The 23531-nt window shown below is 34.7% G+C and overlaps 1 protein-coding gene across 1 annotated transcript in view; it reads right to left on the bottom strand.

The window, feature by feature from the left end:
- Rpn1 (regulatory particle non-ATPase 1) overlaps positions 1-23531 on the bottom strand; it is a 283451-nt gene that overhangs the window by 79752 nt on the left and 180168 nt on the right. The window contains exons 14-16 of the mRNA XM_090372974.1: positions 16554-16655; positions 10630-10700; positions 3502-3666 (exon numbers count right to left, since the gene is read on the bottom strand). Coding sequence (XP_090229100.1) covers positions 3502-3666; positions 10630-10700; positions 16554-16655 — 338 coding nt within the window. The remainder of the gene's footprint in view (positions 1-3501; positions 3667-10629; positions 10701-16553; positions 16656-23531) is intronic.

Genomic DNA, 23531 nt, shown 5'->3' with positions numbered 1-23531 from the left:
ATACCAACTGTGCGATACTACCTTCAGGGAGGTGGAGAATGAAAAAGACCTGTGAGCAATTGTGCAGTCAGATATGAAGTTTTCAGAGTAGTGCAGACAGGCTGCCAGAGCAACTCATGGGGTCTTGTCAATGATAGGCAGAAACTTTGCTAGCAGGGATGGATATGATTATCCCTTTGTATAAGGCAATGGTCAGGACACACACTGAGTACTGCACGGAGGCCTCATTTTAGGAAGGGTGTAGAGCTGCTGGAACGAGTACAGAGAAGGGCAACGAGATGGGTGAGATGTACAAAGGAATGCCTTACCAAGAAAGGGTTAAGTTCTGCAAATCGCAGCATCTGGAGACTAAGCACCTGCAGGTGATCTGATTGAGGTGTATAAGGCTTTGAATGGTTTGAGCAAGCTCAGTTGATGGGATTCTTCCTTTTGCTCAGATTATGCACTTTAGGGGACATCAAATTCAAACTGAGGAAAAACAGTTGCAGAACACATGTCAGGGAAATTTGTCTTTAGCCAGCGAGTGGTTGATTGCTTAAATAAATTCAAAGAACTGGACAAACGTTTGGAGCAAATGGATAGGTGAAATGGGAAAGTTTTTTCCTATCAAAATTCCTGTATATTATTGATAAAACCCCATGAACTGCTCTGGCAACCTGTTTGCACTGCTCAGAGAACTTCATATCTGACTGCACAATTACCACCAGGGCTTTTTCATTCTCCACCACCCTGAGTGTTGTACTGCACAGTTGGTATGTTACTCTGGGGTTACTGCCACACATGCAGTACTGTGAATTTGTCAATGCTAACGTTCAGTTGCCACCTCTCACCCCATCTGCTCAACTTTTCCAGATACTGTTGCAGTAGTGTACTATCATTACTGTCATTAACAACCCTGCCAAGCTCTGTATCATCTGCAAACTTGGACATTGAGCTTAATATACCTTTATCTATATCATTGATAAATATAGAAAACAACAATGGGCCCAAATCGAACCCTGGGGGACTCAACTAACAACATTAGTCCACATAGAGCAGTGTCCATCCCTTTAACCACAGCAGCAACTTGCCCTTAATGCCATACTGTTCCAATTTGTACAGTAGTCTTCCACGTGCAAAAGTATCAAAAGCTTTCCTGAAATCCAAGTACATGACATAAAAATTATTTTTTGCATCCAGTTAATTTGTGACCACATTATAGTATCCAATCAAATTGGTCAGACAAAACTTCCCCTTAGCAAACCAATCCTGTATCTGAACTATAACTGCAGTCTTGTCCACAATCCTGCAATGCTTCTTTAACCAGTGACTCCAGTATTTTCCCTGGAACAGAAGTTAAACTAACAGGTCTGTAATTACTTGTGTCACCCTTCGATCACCCTTTTTGAATTGGGGATACATTTGCACATCTACAGGGCATGGGGACCTCCCCTTAGTTCAAGGATGCTCTCATAATTATGGCTAAGGGTTTGCTTATTTCAGTTGTTGCCGCCTTTAATATAACTGGATAGATTTCATCCACCCCAGGTGCCTTTCTTACGTTTAACTTCAATAATTTCTTCTCCACTTTGCTTTCAGTTATTACAAAATCATTTATCTCTCTGTTAGAGTTTAATAAGATTCTAGCATCCACTTCCCTACAGAATTCCTCTTGTATGAATGTAGATGTAAAATACTCATTCAGTTTGTCAGCTACTTTTATGACATTCAGTACAGGTAACCCTCGTATAACATGGTAGTTAGGTTCCTATAAAATCTTGTGTAGCATGACGACATGTTATCCAGGATTAAGAATCAATCAGTACAAAACAGGGGTCATTATGTTCAAAAGCTAACAAAAATACAGCTTTTTTTATAACTATCAGAAACTTAATTTTTTATTATAAATAGTAAAATCCCAATCCGTCAATCCAAATACAGAGTGCACTTTCCATTTTCTCAATTATTAGTGCTCAGGGACAAGCTGGCATATTTGCAGAAACAAAAGATCCAGCAGCAACAGCAGTTAATTTTCTGTTCATTTTTCTTTATGGTCCAGATTGTTGCTTCATTTTAAATATAAACTTTTTGCAATGTATGATACCTTTCTCTTTTTTAAGACGTTCCAAAATTTGTATCTTTGATTGTAGAGAAATAAAGTTTCTTTTGAGAGGTGCTTTTTTTACTTTCCTTAGGCATAATCTAGGGCTGGAATTTAATTCACAACAAAGAAATTATTCCAATACAGTTCTTAAGAACAAAGTTCAGTAATACATAATCAGAAAAATTTATAAACAATCAAATAAAAACCAAAATAACCTCACAAAAACCTTAAAAGTCATGAACTGCAGGCTTCAATTTCACAAATTTTTATAGTCTCAAACAAGCATAAGTTCAATAGCAGAGAACCTAACACAGTGATTTTGCAACTAAAAAAAAATACAGGTATTTCCCAATAATTATTTGCATAACAACTAGTGAGTCAATAGCAGGGATTCACAAAAATAATGGAAATGTTGAAAAATTACATCCAACATAATAGCAGGTTTTCCTCTCACAAAAGCTCAAAAATACAGTGTTATGAGAAGTTTTCCACAATTCTCTAACTGTGTTAGAGTGGAACCATATTATTTAAGCTGTAATTTATCAATTGTGTTAGAACAAAACCATATTGTAGAAGTACCGTGTTAAACAGGGGTTGCCTGTATATGTACTCATTCGGTTTGTCAGCTATTTTTATAACACAATCTCCCTCATACACAAATCAAAGTAATCTGCTTTTTGGCACCTTTGCTCTGTTTTTTTCAAGAGAATTATACAAATACTAATCACCATATTTAAAAAGGAACCACTTTTAGTTTACTAAAAAGATTAACAATCTAGTTTACGAAATTTTAGCAGTTAAGAGACAGGGTATTGCATTCTCTCTTTCTCTCTCAAATGAAAACACATTTAAATCTAAAAAAAAAATTCTTTATTAACCTGTTCAACAATAGGTATATAAATTAACATTTTCCAAAAGGTTATTTCATATATGATTCAAGTAATATGTCTGTTAAACATTTTTCCTACACACACTGCTATCTCTGACTTGTGTTTCCAACTAACAGTATACAGTTTTGTTTTAATAGATGACAACATGAAACTTGAATTGAAAAATCAAAAGAGAAGGATCACAAAACAACACTTGTTGCAATCATTGTCCAATTGGGATTTAAAAAAGCCAAAATTCTCTGAAATTCATGTCTAAAATTTGATTAAACTGAATTAAATAAATAAGATAGGGATATAAAAATAAAAATAATTTGTAAAAAAACAAAGCTTACATTTTAAATGCTTTTTTATGAATTTTTTCCTTAATATTTTTTAAACTTCATGAAGAATTTTTTTAAAATTTTCTAACAGCAATTTCTGGTAGTAATTTCATATAAGCACAAATTAATATTTAAAACATTTAGGTTTTATGTTTTCATTTTTATAATTTTTAAAAAATTCTATGAAAAAATTTAATAAAATACTTACTAAATGCCCAAATGTCCTAAATGCCATTTCTGAGCCAATATCTTCTCCCATAGCAATGAGAGCAATTCCAAGAACAGCAACTGCCTGTTGCGAGGATAAATCTGGAGTGCTATTCTTTTCTTCTTTTTTTTCATCTTTATCTTTTTTATCATCTTTCTTTTCTTCCTGTAATAGTTGTATGAATCATATTTTGATATACATTAAACATAAGTTTAAACTGACATCTCCCTCAATGATTACTAATGCTAATCCAATACACTGTCATGAAGGACTACAATAAAGTCAAAGTTATAACTGGACAGGAGTAATCTGCCTTGTTTAATTATACAGCTCATATTTATGGGCAAAAAACAATAATTCTACACCATTCCAACTTTTACCATATAAAAAAAAAATCACATCTCATCATAATTAAGCCACAAGCCATTTTCTAACATATTAAAATTTTGATGAATGCATTAATATTACCTGAAATATTCTGATATCAGTGTTGTTTCAATATTGCAGAACAATACTGATGCCTCCTCAGAATCGGTATATATGATTCCCTCATTTTGGATGAAAATTAAGAAAAATTTCCACAATAACTACTACATTTTTTTTTTTAATAGCTTTTTCATTTATTTTTACTCTTAGCAAAAAGTTCATATTCTATCAAAAAGAGTTAGCAAAAAGTTCACATTCTTAGTTAATGTAAATGGCACATCTTATATAGGAGTACATCTCAGCATATATTCTGTCACATGGCAGATCAATGACAATCAGAACTTAATCACATCTCTACTCAAATATGTGTGCATAGTATCAAATAAAATAAAATATTTTTATAGATATAAAGTCATGGTAAGTACAGTGGGATCTGTATCTATATTTCATCCCACAGGCTTGTATGTGATTGAGCCCTCTGCCCTTACTCATATTAACCCATCAGCTGGCACATAACAATTACTGTGTTGGTGTGCACAGTCCCTAAGACCTTGATTTTTTAAACATTCAATAAAGGCAGAGTTTATGAAACTTTCTCACTGATTCCTCCCCCCCTTCTAATCACCATTAGCTAGTTTGCTACACTAAAATATCATATACATAAGAGCATTAATAACAAGCGCACACACAAAAACTATTTGTGAGGAACATGCATTTTTTCTTTTACAAAGTAAAGTAATTTACAAAATGAAACCTGTAAAGGTTACATTTTGACAACACCAGTTCTGAGAAGTTTATAATGCAATTTTCAATAGATTTTGCTTGAAATTTTGTTATTAGATGAAATATACACCCTGAAGAAAGATTAAATAATTTTATCTAAAAAAACAAAAATGAGGAGCAGGTGCACTTTTTCCTTTGTGCGTAAACAAATGGCTGCAAAGATTTACTATTAGTAACTTGTACCATTGTTACACGATACGTTATATCCCGAATTAGATAGCATTAGCTTAGTATAGTATAGTATAGTATATTATATAATATTGTCAATTAATCAGTAAAATCTATTAATCTTGTTAAACTTCATTGTCAATTAAATTGTACTTTTTAAATAAATGCATATAACAACTTAGATTTTACAAACGCAACATAATTAATTAATACATAACTTGATACGGAAGTTACATAAACGGAACTCATAGATAATATTCAATACTGAAAAATATATATAGATATATAGTGTTATAACTGCATTGGAATACAAGTTTAGGGTTATAATTTTGTAATGAAATTGAAATTTTATTGAAATTAAATTGAAATCATGACTCAGACCAGAGCAAAAAAGCAAAAGGCTCAAGCTCGTGGGAGTGCTGTGGCTCAGGGAAGAACTGAGGGGGGGCAGTTGCCCTCTGAATCACAGCCTTTTAAAATGCACTGCTTACTTGATGTTTGTGGAGCAATCGGGTACGGGACATGATATTGCCATGGGGGATGTCTTTGTGTGTGTGTGGGCAATGTAAGGAGTGTAAGGAAATCAGGCGACAACTCAGCATTGTTATGGGCCTATATGAGAGCTTCAAGGACAGGGTGGATGCCCTCGAAGGAGCTAAATTGAGGGGCCCACCAAACTCTCAGCTGCCCACATCAACGCCAGAGCTTGCACTTGATCATCACGCAACACAGCGGCAACCCCCAAGGCAGAATGTGCTGGTCCCACAGGAACTAGTAGTTGTTGGTGACTCTATTGTCAGGGAAATGGGGAACATGGTATGTAAAAAGGATAGGTGGAACAGGACCAGGGTATGGTCCTGTTCCACCTATCAAAGGTTGATGACGTTGTAGAGCGGATATCATCTTTTATGGGCACAATATTGTTGTAAATGTTGGCACTGATGATATTAAGGGTAGGAGACCGGTGGAATTACTTAACAAGTACAGGTCACTGTTGAAAATAAGCCATGAATTAGGGTTGAATTTGAAAGTGTCTGCAATTCTACCCAGACATGATAGGAGGGAGCATATGATGAGAGCCTTCTTGATCAATTTGGCCCTGGAAAGATTGTGCAAGGCTCAAGGGGTAGAATTTTTTTCAGCCTGGTCTGTACTTGTTAACAGGAGAGACTGCTTCTACAGGGATGGGATACACTTAAATAGGAAGGGTACAAGAATATTTGCTGATGCTTTCGAGGCAGGCAGTGTTAGGTGGGTCAGAAAACTGCTAGCTTGGGGTGGATACAAGGATTAATAGATTAACAGTAGCCACTGGCAGAGGTGAAAGTGATTCTTGCACTGCTTCTATTGGAATGAGCAGCAACCTGGAAAACAAGATACAGGGTATTTCACAGACTGCTGGGAGTCATTGCGATACAAGTAAACACATGGGTTGTGTTAGGGTAGCTAAGAACAGGAACAGGTGCATGTATACTTGCATGTACACCAATGCTAGGAGTTTCATAAATACATTTGATGAATTTGAGGTATTGCTCAAAACATCAAAGGCAGATATTGATGGGATATCAGAGATGTGGTGTCACACAGATATAAGGAATGCAGAAGTGGAATTTGGGGAGTACAATGTGTACAGAAAGGATAGGAAGGGAGGAGGGGTAATGTTATTAGTTAAGAAACAAATAAAATCTAAGCAAGTGCACCCAATTGATGTTGGTGGACAATGCAGTGTCGAGTCAGTTTTGTGTGACATAAGCATTGGGAGATCAAAATTGAGAGTAGGAGTGTGCTATAGGCCTAATGACTCTGATGAGTATAATAAGAAACTGTTCAGGGAAATAGAGTGGGCCAGTAAATCAGAGAGTCTTATAATAGGGAATTTTAATTTCTCAGATATTGACTGGAATTTGTGGGTTGGTCACTCAGACACTAGCAAGGCTTTTATGGATTTATTGGATGATTGTTTTCTACATCAGCATGTTTGGGAGGCAACTAGAGGGAGTAATACTTTTGATCTGATTATCAGTAGTGATTCTTCATGCATTAAGAATCTGCAGATAAAGGAACCACTAGGTAGCAGTGATCACAGTGTGCTGAAGTGGGATTTACTCAAAGAGGTAACTACCATCAGGGGTAAAGGAAAGGGTTTTTGCTTTCGTAAAGGCGACTACGATGGTCTGAGACAGTATTTAAATTCTATACAGTGGAACCAACTGATGATGTTACCAACAGCAAATTCAAAATGGGAAGCATTCAAAGAATTAATCTTGGAAGCTACTAGGTTTTGCATACCAACTAAGAAATATTGTTCAAGGTTTAGGCCTAAATGGATGTCAGATGAACTAATGAGACATGTGGCAGAGAAGAAAAATGCATGGGATACATATAAATTAATGGGTGACATGGAAGCCTGTGATAGATATAAGCTGGTCTGTAACCAAGTTACAAAGGAGGTTAGGAAGGGAAAGGCAAATTATGAGAAATCTTTGGCAAAGGATGCAAAGAAAAACAGAAAAGAGTTCTTTACCTATGTAAACTCTAGAAGGAAAGGGATGAATCAGATTGGTCCACTGGATATTAATGGTTCAACTGTTGATGATCCTGCTCAGGTGGCTAACAAACTAAATGAGTACTTTGCATCTATATTCACATATGAGGAGTTATTCAGGAAGGGGAATGCCAGAGGTGAAGTAAACTCTGTCAGTGAGCTAGATGAGTCTGTAATAACTGAGAGGAAAGATAAGGAGAAATTGTTGAGGATAAACATAAAAAAGGCACCTGGGGTGGATGGGATCTATCCAGTTATATTGAAGGAGGCAGCAAAGGAAGTAAGCAAACCCTTAGCCATAATAATGAGATCTTCTTTGGACTCAGGGGAGGTACCCATAGACTGGAGATGTGCAAACGTGACCCCAATTCACAAAGGAAGATCAAAGGCTGACACAAGTAATTATAGACCTGTGAGTTTAACTTATGTTCCAGGAAAATTAATGGAGGCACTGGTTAAAGAAGCACTGCAGTATCATCTAGACAAGACCTGAGTTATATATCAGACACAGCATGGAGATGTGCAAATGAGTTAAAAAAAAACAGTTAAGGGAAAGTCTTGCCTGACCAACTTGATTGGATACTATCATGCAGTCACAAAAGAACTGGATGCAGGGAATAACTTTGATATTATATATTTGGATCTTAGAAAGGCTTTTGATACTGTTGCACATGGAAGACTGCTGCACAAATTGGAGCAGTGAGGCACTGGAGGTAAATTGCTGCTATGGATAAAGGGATGGTTGAGTGGGAGAAAACATAGAGCGGTAATCAATGGATACTGCTCTTCTTGGACTAATGTTATTAGTGGAGTCCCTCAGAGTTCAGTATTGGGTCCATTGTTGTTTTCTGTATTTATAAAGGATATTGATGATGGTATATCAAGCTTAATGTCCAAGTTTGCAGACAATACAAAGGTTGGCAGGGTTGTTAAGGACACTATTGACAGTATGCTGCTGCAACAGGATCTGGAAAGGTTGAGCAGATCGGCTGAAAGGTGGCAAATGAAGTTTAACATGACAAATGTAAAGTACTACATATGGGAAACAGTAACCTCAGAGCAACGTATCAACTCTGTGGTACTATACTGACAGTGGTAGAGAATGAAAAGAACCTGGGAGTAATTGTGCAGGCAGAATATGAAGTTTTTTGAGTAGTGCAGACAGGCTGCAAGGGTAGCTCATGGTGTCTTGTCAATGATATACAGGAATTTTTCTAGTGGGGATAAGGAGGTGATTATTCCCTTGTATAAGGCAATGGTCAGGCCACACCTTGAGTACTGTATACAGGTCTGGAGGCCTCATTTTAAGAAGGATGTAGAGCTGCTGTAACGAGTACAGAGAAGAGCAATAAGATTAGTGAATGGAACAAAGGGTTACTCTTATGAAGAAAGGCTTAAGTTTTGCAAATTACAGTGTCTGGAGACTAGGCACCAGCGAGGTGATCTGATAGAGGTGTATAAAGCCTTGAATGATTTGAGCATGCTCAATGCTGATGGGATTCTTCCTCTTGCTCAGAATAATCACCCGAGAGGGCATAAATTCAAATTGAGGAAAGACAGACGTAGGATAGATGTGCGGAAATTTGCCTTTAGCCAGCGGGTTATTGGTTGGTGGAACAGACTTCCATCCCTTGTTGTGAAAGTTGATAGCTTAAATAAATTTAAGGCTCAGCCGGACAGGTATTTCGAACGAACGGAGGGGTGAAATGGGAGTGGTTTCTTTTTTTTTTTTTTTTTGGCTGATGCTGCATAAGCTTGCTTTCTTGCATCATCTCTACTAATGCTAATGAGAATGCAAATTTCAATTTGACACCAGTTTTTCAAAAATTATTGATGTAGCTTCCAAAAGAGCTTTTTTTTTTCCTTTGAAATTCTGCTACAAGATTCAAATCAAAAAAACATCTTACATCCAGGAAAGGCACTGTAGTAATGTAGTTTCCAACAACCAATTCTATTTGAGTAATGTGAGTTTTTTTATCCAGCGTAACATAATGGGGTTTTCTATTTAACACCAGATTTTGCAATTTATAAGGGGCTTCAAATAGATCTTCCTTGAAATTTTGATAGATGCAATACACAGTGAAAAATGAATGTGTAATTATTATTTGGAAAATTAAATGCACTAGGCATAATCCTTATGGGTTTTGATAATTAACTATATAATATCGGTGTAAATACACCATAGTTAACCCATTATATTATTATAAAAAATCAATTTTTTGTGAATATTGCACTTTTTTTCTTTGCAAGCAAACAAAAGTGATCATGCAGATTTTCAATTTGACACTAGCTTTCAGTTTATAGCACAGCTTCCAACAGATTCTTTCTTGAAATTTTGTTAACAAGGTTAACACACATCTGGGAATGGTATGGTAATAATATTTTCGAAAAAAAATTGTGCAAGAAATGTGATCTTTTTTTTTACCCAGTATGCAAAGTGGTGTTTTCCATTTGGCACCAGTTTATGCAATTTATAATGCAGCTTCAACTTCCAATAGATGAATTTCCTTGACATTTTATTAGTAGATGCAACCCACATTAAAGAATGTATAATTTGTTTTCTCAAAAAACAATGTTTCAAGAGGGCACAGTTTTTTTTTTACACGGAAAAAACAGGTAGGCAGTGTGAAATTTCATATTGTATCCGCCATGTATTTTTCCAATTTGTATGATAAATAATGAAATTTTCTGGACTATTGGAGAAATTAAAGAACATTTTTTATGAAAGTTTAGGAGTTTCAGGTGTGTGGATGCATAGATGAGAATGAAATTCACTGGGGTTTCAAGGATTCTATATGCCTGACCCAGGATTAAAATACAATTGCTATATTCTTTGGAAAGAAGATTTTTTTCACATGGATATAAATGTAAGAGAAATTATGAAGGTTAAAAGCCTGCAAAATAGTGCTACAATTAGACAGTATGACAGTTGTTCATTATCTGTAAAAAGGAAGAAATATAAGGCAGTTTCTTCATCTGCTAAAGGTTTGGGTGATCAATGAATTAAGAAAAGTTGTTCTATTGCATGAATATCTCACTGAAAAAACATATATAAAGTCACGTATTGTGTGTTCAACCAGATACAAATTAACTGGAAGTAGACATTGATCTGGTGTTAAAACATATGCTCATACGTGTGTGAGTTTTAAATACATATATATATATATATATCTACATTAAAAAAATAAATATATTAAAAAAAGTACCTTGTCAGTAGGCTCATAGTGTTCACTACATATATGCAGAAGATGTTGAATTTTCAGAACATTTCCTGTACCTAAAAATAATTAAAATAGCTCTAAGTGGCACTTTAACAAATAATTTTCAACTTATGTAAAATAACTGTAGTACAAATTTATAAATCCAGAGATAATGGGCTTAGCCCTTGCTGGATTTTTGAAATTCTGTACAGCTTTGAACTCTGGTTGAAAGATTATGCAACAATCGGGTGAAATTTCAAAGCAATTACCACTACAACAATTACAGTGCATCACTCAGTGGACAGGCATTTGGAGGGAATGGTGTGATTTTTTTTTTTTTTTTTTTTTGGCTGATGCTGCATAAGCTCATACACTTGCTTTCTTGCATCACATGCCACTACTACTACTACTCATTTTAGCAAACTTTTCCAAACATCATATTCCAATCCTTATGTAATCATCATCTATCATTGTTACGTATTGGTACGTAACGATGATAGATGATGAATCTTCATACGTACCAGAATTGGTACGTATGAAGCCTCACCACCATGCCATGTACGTGTACTTCTCTCCATCATGGATTTCACTCCAGTTTCCTCCTCCCTTAATGACATCAGTCTTTATTATATCCTGCCAACTCATTCTTGGTCTTTTGTCCCTCAATTGTAAATCAAACATTCTTCTTGGCAAATGCCTCTTGTTCATCCTCTTGACATGTCCAAACCATTTCAAACAGGACCTTTCAGTCCTATTCTGGAGTTTTCAACCTGAATTCTCTCCCTAATCACATCATTCCTGATTTTGTCATGTCTTGTCTTTCCGGCTATACTCCTCACAAATCTCATTTCTGCCCCCTGAATTCTGCTTTCATCCTTTTTCCTCACAGTCCTAGTTTCAGATGCATAAGTCAGAATTGGTACGTAATAGGCTTGATATACAATATACACCTGATATATTATTTTATACACTTCAGTGGTATGTTCCTGTTCCGGATCAGATCTCTTGTCTGCCTATAGAAATTCCCACCCGCTTGTATTCTTCTACTTATTTCTTCGTCTATCACCCCAGTCTTTGTAATGGTGTTTCCTAGATACTTGAAGTTGTTAACCATTTTTAGCTCTTTCTCTATCATTGTAATGTATCTGTCAGGCTCACCACTCCTCTTTAGAACCATTACTTCACTCTTCTCCTGACTGAAAACCAGTGCCGACCGGGCTAGCCGAGTGGGTAAAGTACCTGCCCGGCAACCCAAAGGTCGCGGGTTCGATTCCCGCCTCGGGCTTGGATCACTGTACTGCAAAAACCTTTGGAGGTGCAATATGGCCACAGAAGCCGATGCGCCAACAACTACCAAATCAAAAAAAAAAAAAAAAAAAAAAAAACCAGTCCAGATTCATTGGCCATATTAGCCCATATATCAGCTTGTTGTTACACTTGTTCCCTGCTCTCTCTCTCCCCATATGCAGAGGTCATCTGTGAAGACATGATTTTCATCTGGTCCTGTCCAAGTTGTTCCACCACTCTACACTGCACATCATGCATTACAGCTATGAACAGTAGTGGTGACAGGACACCACCTTGCCTCAAACCTGATGCTATTTCGAAGCTCTCCGTCAACCCCATCACTGTTCTTACTTTGCTCACTGTACTGGTGTACATATTCTCAATTCTCTCCACAAAACATTCCTCTATCCCCAAGTTTCTCAAAACCTCCCACACTTTCTCTCTCCTTATGGCATCAAACGCTTTCTTTATTTCCAAAAATGCCATCCATAATTCTTTATTGTGTTCATAACACTTTTCCATCAGTTGCCTGATGCAGAAAATTAGATCCACCGTCGATCTCCTAGGCATAAAGCCATACTGTTCCTCGGTCATCCTATTTTCTCTTATCTTCTGCTCTAACACTCTCTCATACAGCTTACTCACATGTGATGTCAGTGCGATGCCTTTATAACTGGAACACTTTTTCCTGTTCCCCTTCTTGAACAATGGGATGATCAAACCTTCTTTCCAGTCCTTCGGTACCTGTCTCTCATCCCAGATCTTATGGAACAGTCTGTATGTCTACGTTATCCCTGCCTCGCCTGTAGCCTTCGGCATCTCTCCGTTTATCTTATCTATACCATCTATACCAGCAGACTTGCTGTCTTGATATATTTCCATGCCTGCACTACATCATTCCACGTGAAGTCTGTCTGGTCTCTCTGCATATCTTCTCTTTCATCCCCTCTTTTATGATCAACCTACCTTTGTCTCTTTTGCTGGCTGTCCTGCATGTTCAACAGATTTTCAAAATACTTCTTCTATGTTTCTCTTATCTCTTCATCCTTGGTTATTAGGTTCTCATTCTCATCCATCAAATATTTGCTCTGTTCACCATACCATACAGCGTCTTTTTATTAACGTCGATATCTTGTCGTAGAGTTTTACTCCATCCTTCCAACTACAGTCTTCTCTCCTCATTAACTATCTTCTTGGCCTCTCTCTCCTCACGGTTTCATATCTTTCTTTATTCTCATCATTTCTGTTCTGAAAGTAGTTCCTGAATGCATTATTCTTGATTTTCACAGCCTCTCTCATCCTCTCATTCCACCATGGGGTTTCTTTCCATCTCCTTCTATTGCTTGTCCTTCCACTAACCTGCTCTGCCAGTCTTACTATACATACTTTGAATGCGCTCCATTCTGATTCCACACTGTTCACCACTGTCTTAGGTACAACCTGCAGAGATGGGGGAACCCCCGGTGCCACCAGACAATACTTTACTCAAGGAGACACTAGGAATGACCTTGACGTCCACTAGACTTCTGTGTCGCTCTTTATCCATAAGTACATAGTCAAGGAGGGATTCCTGTTGAATGTCCCAACCGTACCTTGTCACTTTGTGACTCTTTCTCTTCTCGAACCAGGTGTTTCCTATGACCAAGATGTTCTATAAACAGAAATCTAACAGCATGTCACCATCATCATTACTAAGTTGCCAACCATGCAGACCCGTAACGTATTCTAGTCCTTGTCTCTCCACTCTGGCTTTTGCATTCAGGTCACCCATGATGACTATATCTCCACCTGTGATGCTCTCTTTGAGCTTGTCCAAAAATTCCAGCTTCTCCATTTCTTTGCAACTGGTTTGCGGTGTGTAACATTGTACTATCTTCAATGTTTCACTGTCATTCATTTGCAGTTTAACTGACATGAGTCTGTTGCTGATATTATTCAGCTCTGGTTGCGTTTCCTTAATCCTATGATCTATAATGATGGCTACATCCTTCCTCGCTACATCACCCCCAGACCAATATAGATAATAGTCGCTTCGTAACTCTCTACATCCATTTCCTCTCCATTTTGATTCACTCAACCCAAGTATGCTTATTTTTCTGTCTTTTAAGACATCCACACATTCCTCAATTTTTCCTGACAATGTCATAATACTGAGTGTGGCTAGTTTAATATATGTTGTCATCAAGCTTGTTGGCGTCACAGATACCACCAATACGATCAGCTGTGTCACATCTGGACTTATTAGTTTTGAGGCTTCTTTTAATAATCCTTATCTGCTGTACTCACAACTACAATTAAATATGACTGTGGGCAACGATGCTGAATTTTGGAGGGAATTGTGATTATAGTGATCCTGATTATGCCACTGTAATTATAGACAAAAAAAAAAAAAAAAAAAGCACTGCTGAAGTTTCTGGAAGCAAAGTTTCCCAATTTCATTTAGCTTCTGTTATGATATGGTAGGATAGGGCAGTTTGATTCATTTCTATAGTCACTGCTTTGGTAATGCAGTATCTAAATACCAACAGTTGAGAACTGTACCTCATAAAAAAAAAAAAAAAAAAAAAAAATTTAATATGAACTACTCATTTTATTTAAATTATTCATGCCAAGATGCCAAAACATTTGTTTCTACACATTTTGTGTTATAAAAATATAATGTGTGTATGCTCAAATTTATTTGAGCATGCACACACAAAATTATTGACCAGTAAAAACCTTTATTCTAAATCAGAGTAATCATTATAATGTCAACTAATTTAAATCTTATTTGAACAAATCAAATTTTTCTTGTAATTGCTATTATTCACTTGAACAGATAAAGTGCAAGGGGTTTTTTTGTCAAAATCACTGAGGAGGCCTTAACGGTTCTGATAAAAACTGTTAATGGGGGGGGGGGGGGTATAGGAACAACACAAGTTACAGGATTGAAGAAAGACAAAATACAAAATTTGTCTGTACAGCAATGTCAGGAATACTGTATATAAAGTGTAAATGAATTTGAGAATTTGATTAAGTAAACCAATGCAGTTATAGTAAGACTAATAGAGATACATCATCCAGAGATAGGAAATGAACACAGCATGCTAAGGAGAGACTAGGATCGAAATAAGGGGGGGTAAGACAATGCTTCATATCAAAAGCTTTCTGAAAGGGATCACTGATCAAGTTAGGATGAACACTGAGGGTAGTGTCCAAAGGAATTTCTGCAGCCAAATGAAATTTCAAGACAGTGAGGCTGCAGCGCTTGGGCTATTAACTGGAGAGAAAACTGTATGCTGTTGGATATGAGTTCATTATGGGAAGTATTCAGGGAATTTACCCTGGAATCTACAAATGCACTTGTTACAGTGAAGAAGTTCTGCAAAACAAAGATGATTTAGATTTTAAGGAGGTATAAGCTGAAAACGCTCTCGCTCGCATATATATGTAGTGGAAAATGGCAAATGGATTTTACGAGCTTTGTCGGTAAGTAATGGATATTCATTTTTTAATCCAAGCCAAAAATTAATGAAAAGATTTTTATTCTTGAATAATGTATGCAGTCCAAAGTTGGTTGAAACAGCAGTAAGATTTTCCTTTTTAGTCCATAATTAAGTCATCAGCCAACGATGAGTACCCATCGGATTAAGAATCAAATTTAGTTTATTAGAAATTTGAGATGATTATTGATTTCTTTCTTAACAATTTGGTCCAAAGTGCTAAAGCACTTGGTAGTACTTGTCTGAATTGTGTTGTTCCAAAATTAATTTCTTTATCACACTTTCAACCTTGTTTTCAACACTGAAAATTGTTGTATTCAAACCTTGCAATGGTTAAGATTGTTCATTTTTGAAAAGATAACTGCTAAAATTATGCTAATATTTGTAGCCCTGTGTTATTTGTTGTACCCCACTAAGATGAGAAGGATGATCAGTGAAGAAAACTACTAATGCTTGTCTCAACTCGAATAAATGAGTAATTACTTTGCCACAGTAAAGCCACCTAACATCCGTATACATTAAAAGTGTAACGTGCTCACTGCCCTTTTCATATTCACATATGAATAAAACTATCTTGAACAATTCCTGAATGAATGATATGAATAATTCCTGTCCCCATCCTTGGCTTTCATTACTAATGGTTTTTAAAACTCAGCCTTCACCCACCTAACTCCCTCTGCGCCCTTGTTACAATCAACTTAAAATAACCATGTGAATACAAACTGCTCATCACTGCTGCCTTTATTCTATAAAATCTAACCCAAATTTTATCCTAATGACAGCTAAATACCCAACTGTACTTTGAACCTAACAGGATTATTAATTAAAAGGGGGCTGATTAATTTATGATGAGACAATTAATAAGGTTTTTGTTTCTGCTATCGTAACAGATACAATTGAAATTTAACTGCAAAATTTTTATGCAAAATCTGCTTAGATGGATTCTTACTCTCAGCTTTTGCAACAAATTACAGTGAACAGCATTAACAATTTGCAATTCCCTTTAACTAGTGACAGTTTTTTCATTAGTAGGAAAATGAAAAACAGACCATATGCATACATAAGCTACTAAAATATTTTATCTTCACAGGGGAAAAAAAGCAAAATTAATATGTAACAGCACATGAATGAAATACTAAAAAAAACGACTGTATCACTTACCAGCATATGCACATATATCAACCATAGTCATAGCCATGCTTCTAAATGGTTCTGCTATCACTTCTAAAGCTGCAATTATAGTTTCTGCACCCTCTTGTTTTCCTGAAATAGTCCATTAACACATTAAGAATATTTCAATTTAACCACTGGCAATTTTTTTTTATTTGATTAATACAAAGTATTCACTATTTTATAAAGTCTAACTCCAAGGGCAATATGGAACTATGCTTCATGAGATAAATGTGAAAACAAACAATTGTAATAGCCTTTGACATTTAAATCAATGTTGAAGTTCTGAATTTCTCTCAGCTGAAAATCAAGACTTTTAGAGAATTCTATGGTTGGGTAAAGGTAGGTTTGAACAAAGAAACTTAATATTAATTAACAAAATTTAACAATAATTGTTATTAACATAATATAATGAATATACAGTCTGACCTCTATATAAAGAAATTAATTGTTTGCTTGAAAAAATTCGTTAAACAGAATTTTCGTTATAAAGTAATATGACCTTTTCAGCTATGAAAAATACTTAATTCAACATTAACAGAAGATAAAAAATAAAGTAAAAGATGGGAAATAAATGAGAATGAATAAATCTTCTAATATTTTAATACAATTAATTTATTAATACATACTATTTAAAAAATGGCTACTTATACGATGCTCACAATATATTAGTATATTTTTAAGAATTATTTTAGTAAAATAATAAGAGGAGTATACCTCAATATAGTGCGTAGAACCCTTCCGTATGATACCCTCCAGAAATTAAAACGGAAAAAACGAAAAAATCGGCAAACTTACCGGTACATTAGAGTAAAAATAAATAATTAAATAATCAATTTAACACAATACAAATCAATTTAAAACAATCAAAAATCAAATTAACGCAATTAAAAGAATCAAACGAAAATATTCAAAACGATTTTCCTTCCTGAAGCTGACAACGCTTTTCGACCGTATGTCGTGATCACAGGAATGAAAATTCCTGTGATCACGACATACGGTCAAAAAGCGTTGTCAGCTTCAGGAAGGAAAATCGTTTTGAATATTTTCGTTTGATTCTTTTAATTGCGTTAATTTGATTTTTGATTGTTTTAAATTGATTTGTATTGTGTTAAATTGATTATTTAATTATTTATTTTTACTCTAATGTACCGGTAAGTTTGCCGATTTTTTCGTTTTAATTTCTGGAGGGTATCATACGGAAGGGTTCTACGCACTATATTGAGGTATACTCCTCTCATTATTTTACTAATATTATTATCAACGTAGAACATATTGAGTAGCACAGCTCTGATTCATACTATCTAATTAAGAATTATTTTGTAAAATAATCGGCTATTTTTTTTTGTTGTACACTAGATTTTACTGTATATTGTTCATAAAAATGTTCACATTTGTTTAAACATTCAAATATATTTTCTGGCACATTTTCTTCACACTGAAGGCCTCGACGCAAAGTTTCAAATGCTACCACCATTTCATGTTTGGAAGGTTTAATATTGCCTTGATTTTCATCGAACTCATTGTCGATATTGTCACTGATTCTTTAAATACTCTTCAAAAGGAAGAGTATTTAAAGAACCAGTTGGATATTCAGTCACTTGGCTATTCAGCTATTATGACATCATTATCAACTCCTAAAAATTCATCAAGAACAATTTCTCCACTGATCAAACTTCTCGTTTGGAATTCTTCCCAAGGTTGTTCAATATCTTGTAGCAATTCATCCCTCTCATAGATGTTAATTTGGAGTTTTCGCAAAACAATTCTCAATCATTGTTTCCATCACATCTTGACTCCACATGTTCTCCAACTCTGATATGCACATCTGCAAATCTAAAACAGAATCTACTGGTTGGTTGGTTTCTATTCTCGATATAATTTTTTCAGCATGCGCCTTCAGTAGTGCATTTTCAAATTCTTGATCCATTGGCTACAGTTTAGACGAGGTATTCCGAGAGAAGAAAATAAGCATTTAGTTATGAAATTACTAAAAATAAAAAATAAATAAATAAAAATAAAAAAATAAATAAAAAACTGGCATTTGCCTTGACCAGAAATAAAAAAAAAATTAATTAGTGAGAAATAAAGTTATTTGCATATAAAATATTTTAATATGAATACTTTTAACTTTTGGATGTGCCTTCTTGAGGGATAAGTTTTTTTGAAATCAACAGATAATAATGGCCTGCAAATATTAACAGTTGATTACATTTTCAAAGAATGAAAATGTTTTCAAAAACAGTCACATTTTGTTCTATCAGGACTTTTCTTTAATCTAAAAATAAAATCCATTTAATTTTTCAATTAAAGATCTAATTTCAAGATGTTTAAGGCTTTAAATGAATTGAGTAAGTTGAACAGTGATGGAATCCTTCCTCTTGCTCGGACTACACATGAGGGGGCAGAAATTCAATAAAAGATGGTTGCAGAGTAGGCATATGTGTGGAAATTTTCCTTCAGCCAGTAGGTAGTCGATTGGTGGAACAAACTCCCATCTGGTGTTGTAGATGTGAGTAGTTTGAATAAATTCAAGGAAGAACTGAAACTACTCATGCTTGCTATTCACAGACCGGTACTAAAATTTTCAGCGAATTTTAAGAAAATGTAAAGGATAAATCTTTGAGCTCACATTAGTATTAATAGAGAAAATGATGCCTTTATTATATGCCATAAGTATTTATCATTGGCCTTAAAATAAATAAAAGCAAATAAATAAATATATTCCTTTATTTATTTACTGCAGATATCTACATACACTTGTATAAATGTCATTTTCCTTCACTTACATAACATAAAAAAAAAAATCATTCTGTACTGCTCTGGGATGCATATAGGCAAAATGACAAATTTCCATATATTTCACAACACCATCTAGGAAACATTTCTTAGATTATAGAAAACCAAAAGGGTCACAGAAGTTGACAAGAATATTATCATTAACTATATTTAGTGATCATGAGGATTCGGACCATGATCACTTCAAACACGTGCTCTATTGCACTCCCACATCTATATAAACACAATGCTGAAAGAGAAAAAAAAAAAAAAAAAAAATGAGGAGCCTTGGGATTTTTATAACCTCTACACACCCTTCTGTTTGCTCCAGAAAATAACTTTGAGCAATATGAAGTTCTTTAAATGAGACATTGAGGTGCCCTTTGTGTTAAGTGATTATTTTCATAAAAACATTTGTAAATCTTAAGTTCATTGTGATTGATGAGCTGAAAGTTAATTGCCTCCATTTTAATATTTAACAAACTTTTTTTTTTTTTTTTTCAATCGAAGATGCTATATATTAAGATTAAAACTGAATTTTACATTAGTATAAATTTTGATACTGCAACAATGAAAGCCATTTCAAATAAAATAAAATGTACCAAAAGGTCTAACTGGTAGAACTGTTGCCCAAAAATATACCAAAACAAACCAAATTGGAAAAACACTGTCATATGTTGCATAACAGCTCATCTATAAGGTCATGCCTACACACACAAATTAGCGATTTCGGTAGTTTTCTAAATGATCATGAAAATGAAACTTCTGGGGGTAGCTGTTTTTAATAAATGGGGAAGTAATGTGCTGCAGTTCTGCATCAGGAGGATGGTCCTTGCATGGTTAGCAGAATGAGGAAAAAAGCAAGATTTAATGGTATGATGAAAACCAGATGTTGAGACCCAAATACAGAAGCAAAACATCCACATTTTAACTTCTAACAAAGACAAAAAAAAAAAAAAAAAAAAATGAAATACCAGAACGGTTTAGATTTTTCTGATGAATGCATACAGAAATGTGCTAAGTAAAGAAATAATTAACGAAATCCCAAAATCATGGCATCTAGTAACCATAAGTTCTAAAGTAAAAACAATATTTTATTTATTACCATATTGTAATTAGTTGAAATGTCTTAACACATTCCATTAATAGAGCCAACCCCAGTTTGGAAACAACTGCTGTAACTCATACATTTTCCCACAAAAAGCTTTGTTACCTGGTACTTTATTATCTGACTTGATCTAGTAAAATGAAATTACCAGAAATATTAGTTCATTATTCCATAAATTCTTCGACAACACACTCAAAGTACGTAAACTTAAATTGAAAAAGGATGCCTGCAGGATAGATGTGCACAAATTTGCTTTCAGCCAAAAAAAAAATTGAATGCTGGAACAAATTAACATCTGGTGGAAGTGGATAGTTTGAATATATTCAAGGAAGAATTAGACCTATGGTTAGAGGAGATGGAGAGAGAAAGCATTTTTTCCCCCTTGCCAGAAGTTGTATAAGCTTGCTTCCTTAAATCATTTGCCAGCAGTGATAATAAAATAATTATAATAAATTGAGTTCCATACTCAATTTATATACATGGAGCTGTTCACCATATATAAATTTATAAGTTACAGCACTTGATTACATATACGTTAACTATCAGAATAGATTTTCACATTGGATTAGGGGAGAGAAACACTTCATTAAGCTCAAGAGAGTTTAAATATTCACTTAAAACTTCATAACACCTGCAAATTTCCAAGTTCTTGTCTTGTAAGAACTTGGAAATTTTGTATGGTGACATCAAATCATTTCAGAATACGTTGTTATTATTTAAATCCCAAATTGAGCAAGGCAATTTAGTTCACATTGAATGTTGTACTGAGTTAACAGAAAAACACATATTTCCAAAGAATCGTTGCCTCTCATTATTACAATTAGTTTTTGATGAGTTTGAAAGTCGATTTGCTGATATGAGATACCATGACATAAGCTTGTTTGAGAATCCATTTACTTCTATGGCTGAAAACTACAATCCCAGCTTGCAATTTGAACTTATTGATCTTCAAGCCAAAACATGGTTCAAAAAGAAGTAGATGTAACTACTTATTACTACTTGAATTCTACAAAGCTCTCCCATCTGAAGATTTTCCACTAATAAAAGAAAATGCCATGAAAATGGCTACTTTGTTTGAATCAACGTATGTTTGCGAGCAAATTGTTTCATGCATGAAATCAAATAAATATTTAAAAAGAAAGAGAATAGCCGATGAGCATCTTCATACCGTATTGAGAATTGGTGCCACAAATTTTGAACAATTATCTAAAGACATTTAGCCTCAAATCATCTCATTAAATGTTAAAAACTTTTGTTCAGTAAATGTGTATTCTACATAATAAAATTTTTGAATATTTTTCATTTTAGGTATATCATTATATTTATTTATTCACTTTAATATTGAAAAGCAGTGATGCTTTTCAGGCTGCAAATATTCTCAAGTGAACATTTAAAAGCAAAAGTAAGGTATTAAAAAAAAGAAGAAAAATAAAGTATTTTTTAAAAAAAGGCAAAAGTAAAGTATTTAAAAAACAAGTCAGTCATATTTTTTAATTTTAATAAAATCTAAAAAAAAAATCACTGACAGATTGTAGCACATAAAAGTGTTGGGAATTTCCATTTTTTATATATAGCCTGAAACTAAAACATGGTAACATGAAAACAGAAACTTCATTTTACATATAAGAGGATAGGGAAAATTTATCAAACTAAACTGTTAACAAACAAGCCAATGCTTCCTTGAAGATAACAAGTTACATAAATATGTATGAAACGTCATTAAAATCTCAAATATAATTATACACATTAAACATCAAGATTGAAGATTGTAAGGGTGACCACCCCCTTGCAATCTTCAATCTCTTATGTATATTTCTAACCTTATGTCTGTGTGGTGATCCCTAATAATGGGTTTCAGGTACTCCAAGATGGCAGTGTAGGTTTCTGCATTCACAGTTCCGTTAATAAACTTAATTTGCCCCACACCTTTGCTTGTTATGCACCCCCAGACCATCTGAATGGTGGGGAACTTTCCAGTCGGTGTTGTGCAGTCAGGATGGTATGCCTCCGATTTTCGTCTTCTGACCATGAAGCTTGAATTTCGATTCGTCAGAAGAGATGACGGTGTCCAGTTGCTCTTTTGTCCATGAGACATGCATTTTAGCCCAAACAAGTCACTTCTTCCTCATTTGTTGGGTCAACAAAAGCTTCTTCTTGGACCGATAGGCATGCAGACCACATTCCAAAAGCCATCTTTGGATAGTTCATGCACTTGTTTCAACACCAGAGGCCATCTCAAAGTCCAGTTTTAGATCAGGAGCACTAGCATGGTGATTACAAAAGCACAGTCGTTTTAAATATCGATCTTGGGAAAGCATAGTCACTCTCTTACAGCCTGACCCAGTCTTCTCTTCACATCACCGGTTTCACACTTTAATTTCAGCACCCAGGATACTGCTGATTGGTAGTAGCCTATTTTATCAGTGATAGCATGCATAGATAGCCCTTCCTGAGATAGAGCAACAGCTACACTTTTTTCCCTTGGTGTTGTCAACTGAACATATGGAGCCATGCTTACACCTCCTCAAACAGGATACTAATGAGTGTGTATACCCTTCCAATGCCGTATTTATAGAAACGGCTGATGCAATACCTTGCAATTACTGTCTGATCAATAGAAGCATTATCTGACACAATACCTTTGCTTTGCGACAAACAAAATGACCGTAATCAAACAATATCTTATACATTTCACTACAAATGGTACTTTTCTTTAAGGTGATGCAGTTTTTTTGTCTGCCACTGTATAGTTAACATCTTTTTGTTTTAAATTTAATTATTTAACTGTGGAAACACTGTGGTAAATGCTCAGAAATGGTCACATGTGCTAACCTTGTTTTCAAAAATATTTAGTTATGCATGAAGTGTTACATTTATATTACAAGTTTTCTGTGTATTTTCCCCAACTTACAAATATAAGAATTTATTTTAAAAATTTTTGGATACTTTGGGATTAACACTAAAGGTAAATGTGTTTTGTTATTATTTCAAAAATTTTGGTAAAAACCACAATAATTTGTGGATTTTGTGTAGACCACAAATTATACATGGAAAGGGAAACTTAAAGCTACAAAAAGCCATGA

Source organism: Mastigoproctus giganteus, chromosome 4 (assembly GCF_048544385.1).
Source record: "Mastigoproctus giganteus isolate SK-2022 chromosome 4, ASM4854438v1, whole genome shotgun sequence".
NCBI classification, from domain to species: Eukaryota; Metazoa; Arthropoda; class Arachnida; order Uropygi; family Thelyphonidae; genus Mastigoproctus; species Mastigoproctus giganteus.
Note: the sequence above shows the minus strand (reverse complement) of the source record. Positions and strands in the feature narration are given on the sequence as shown.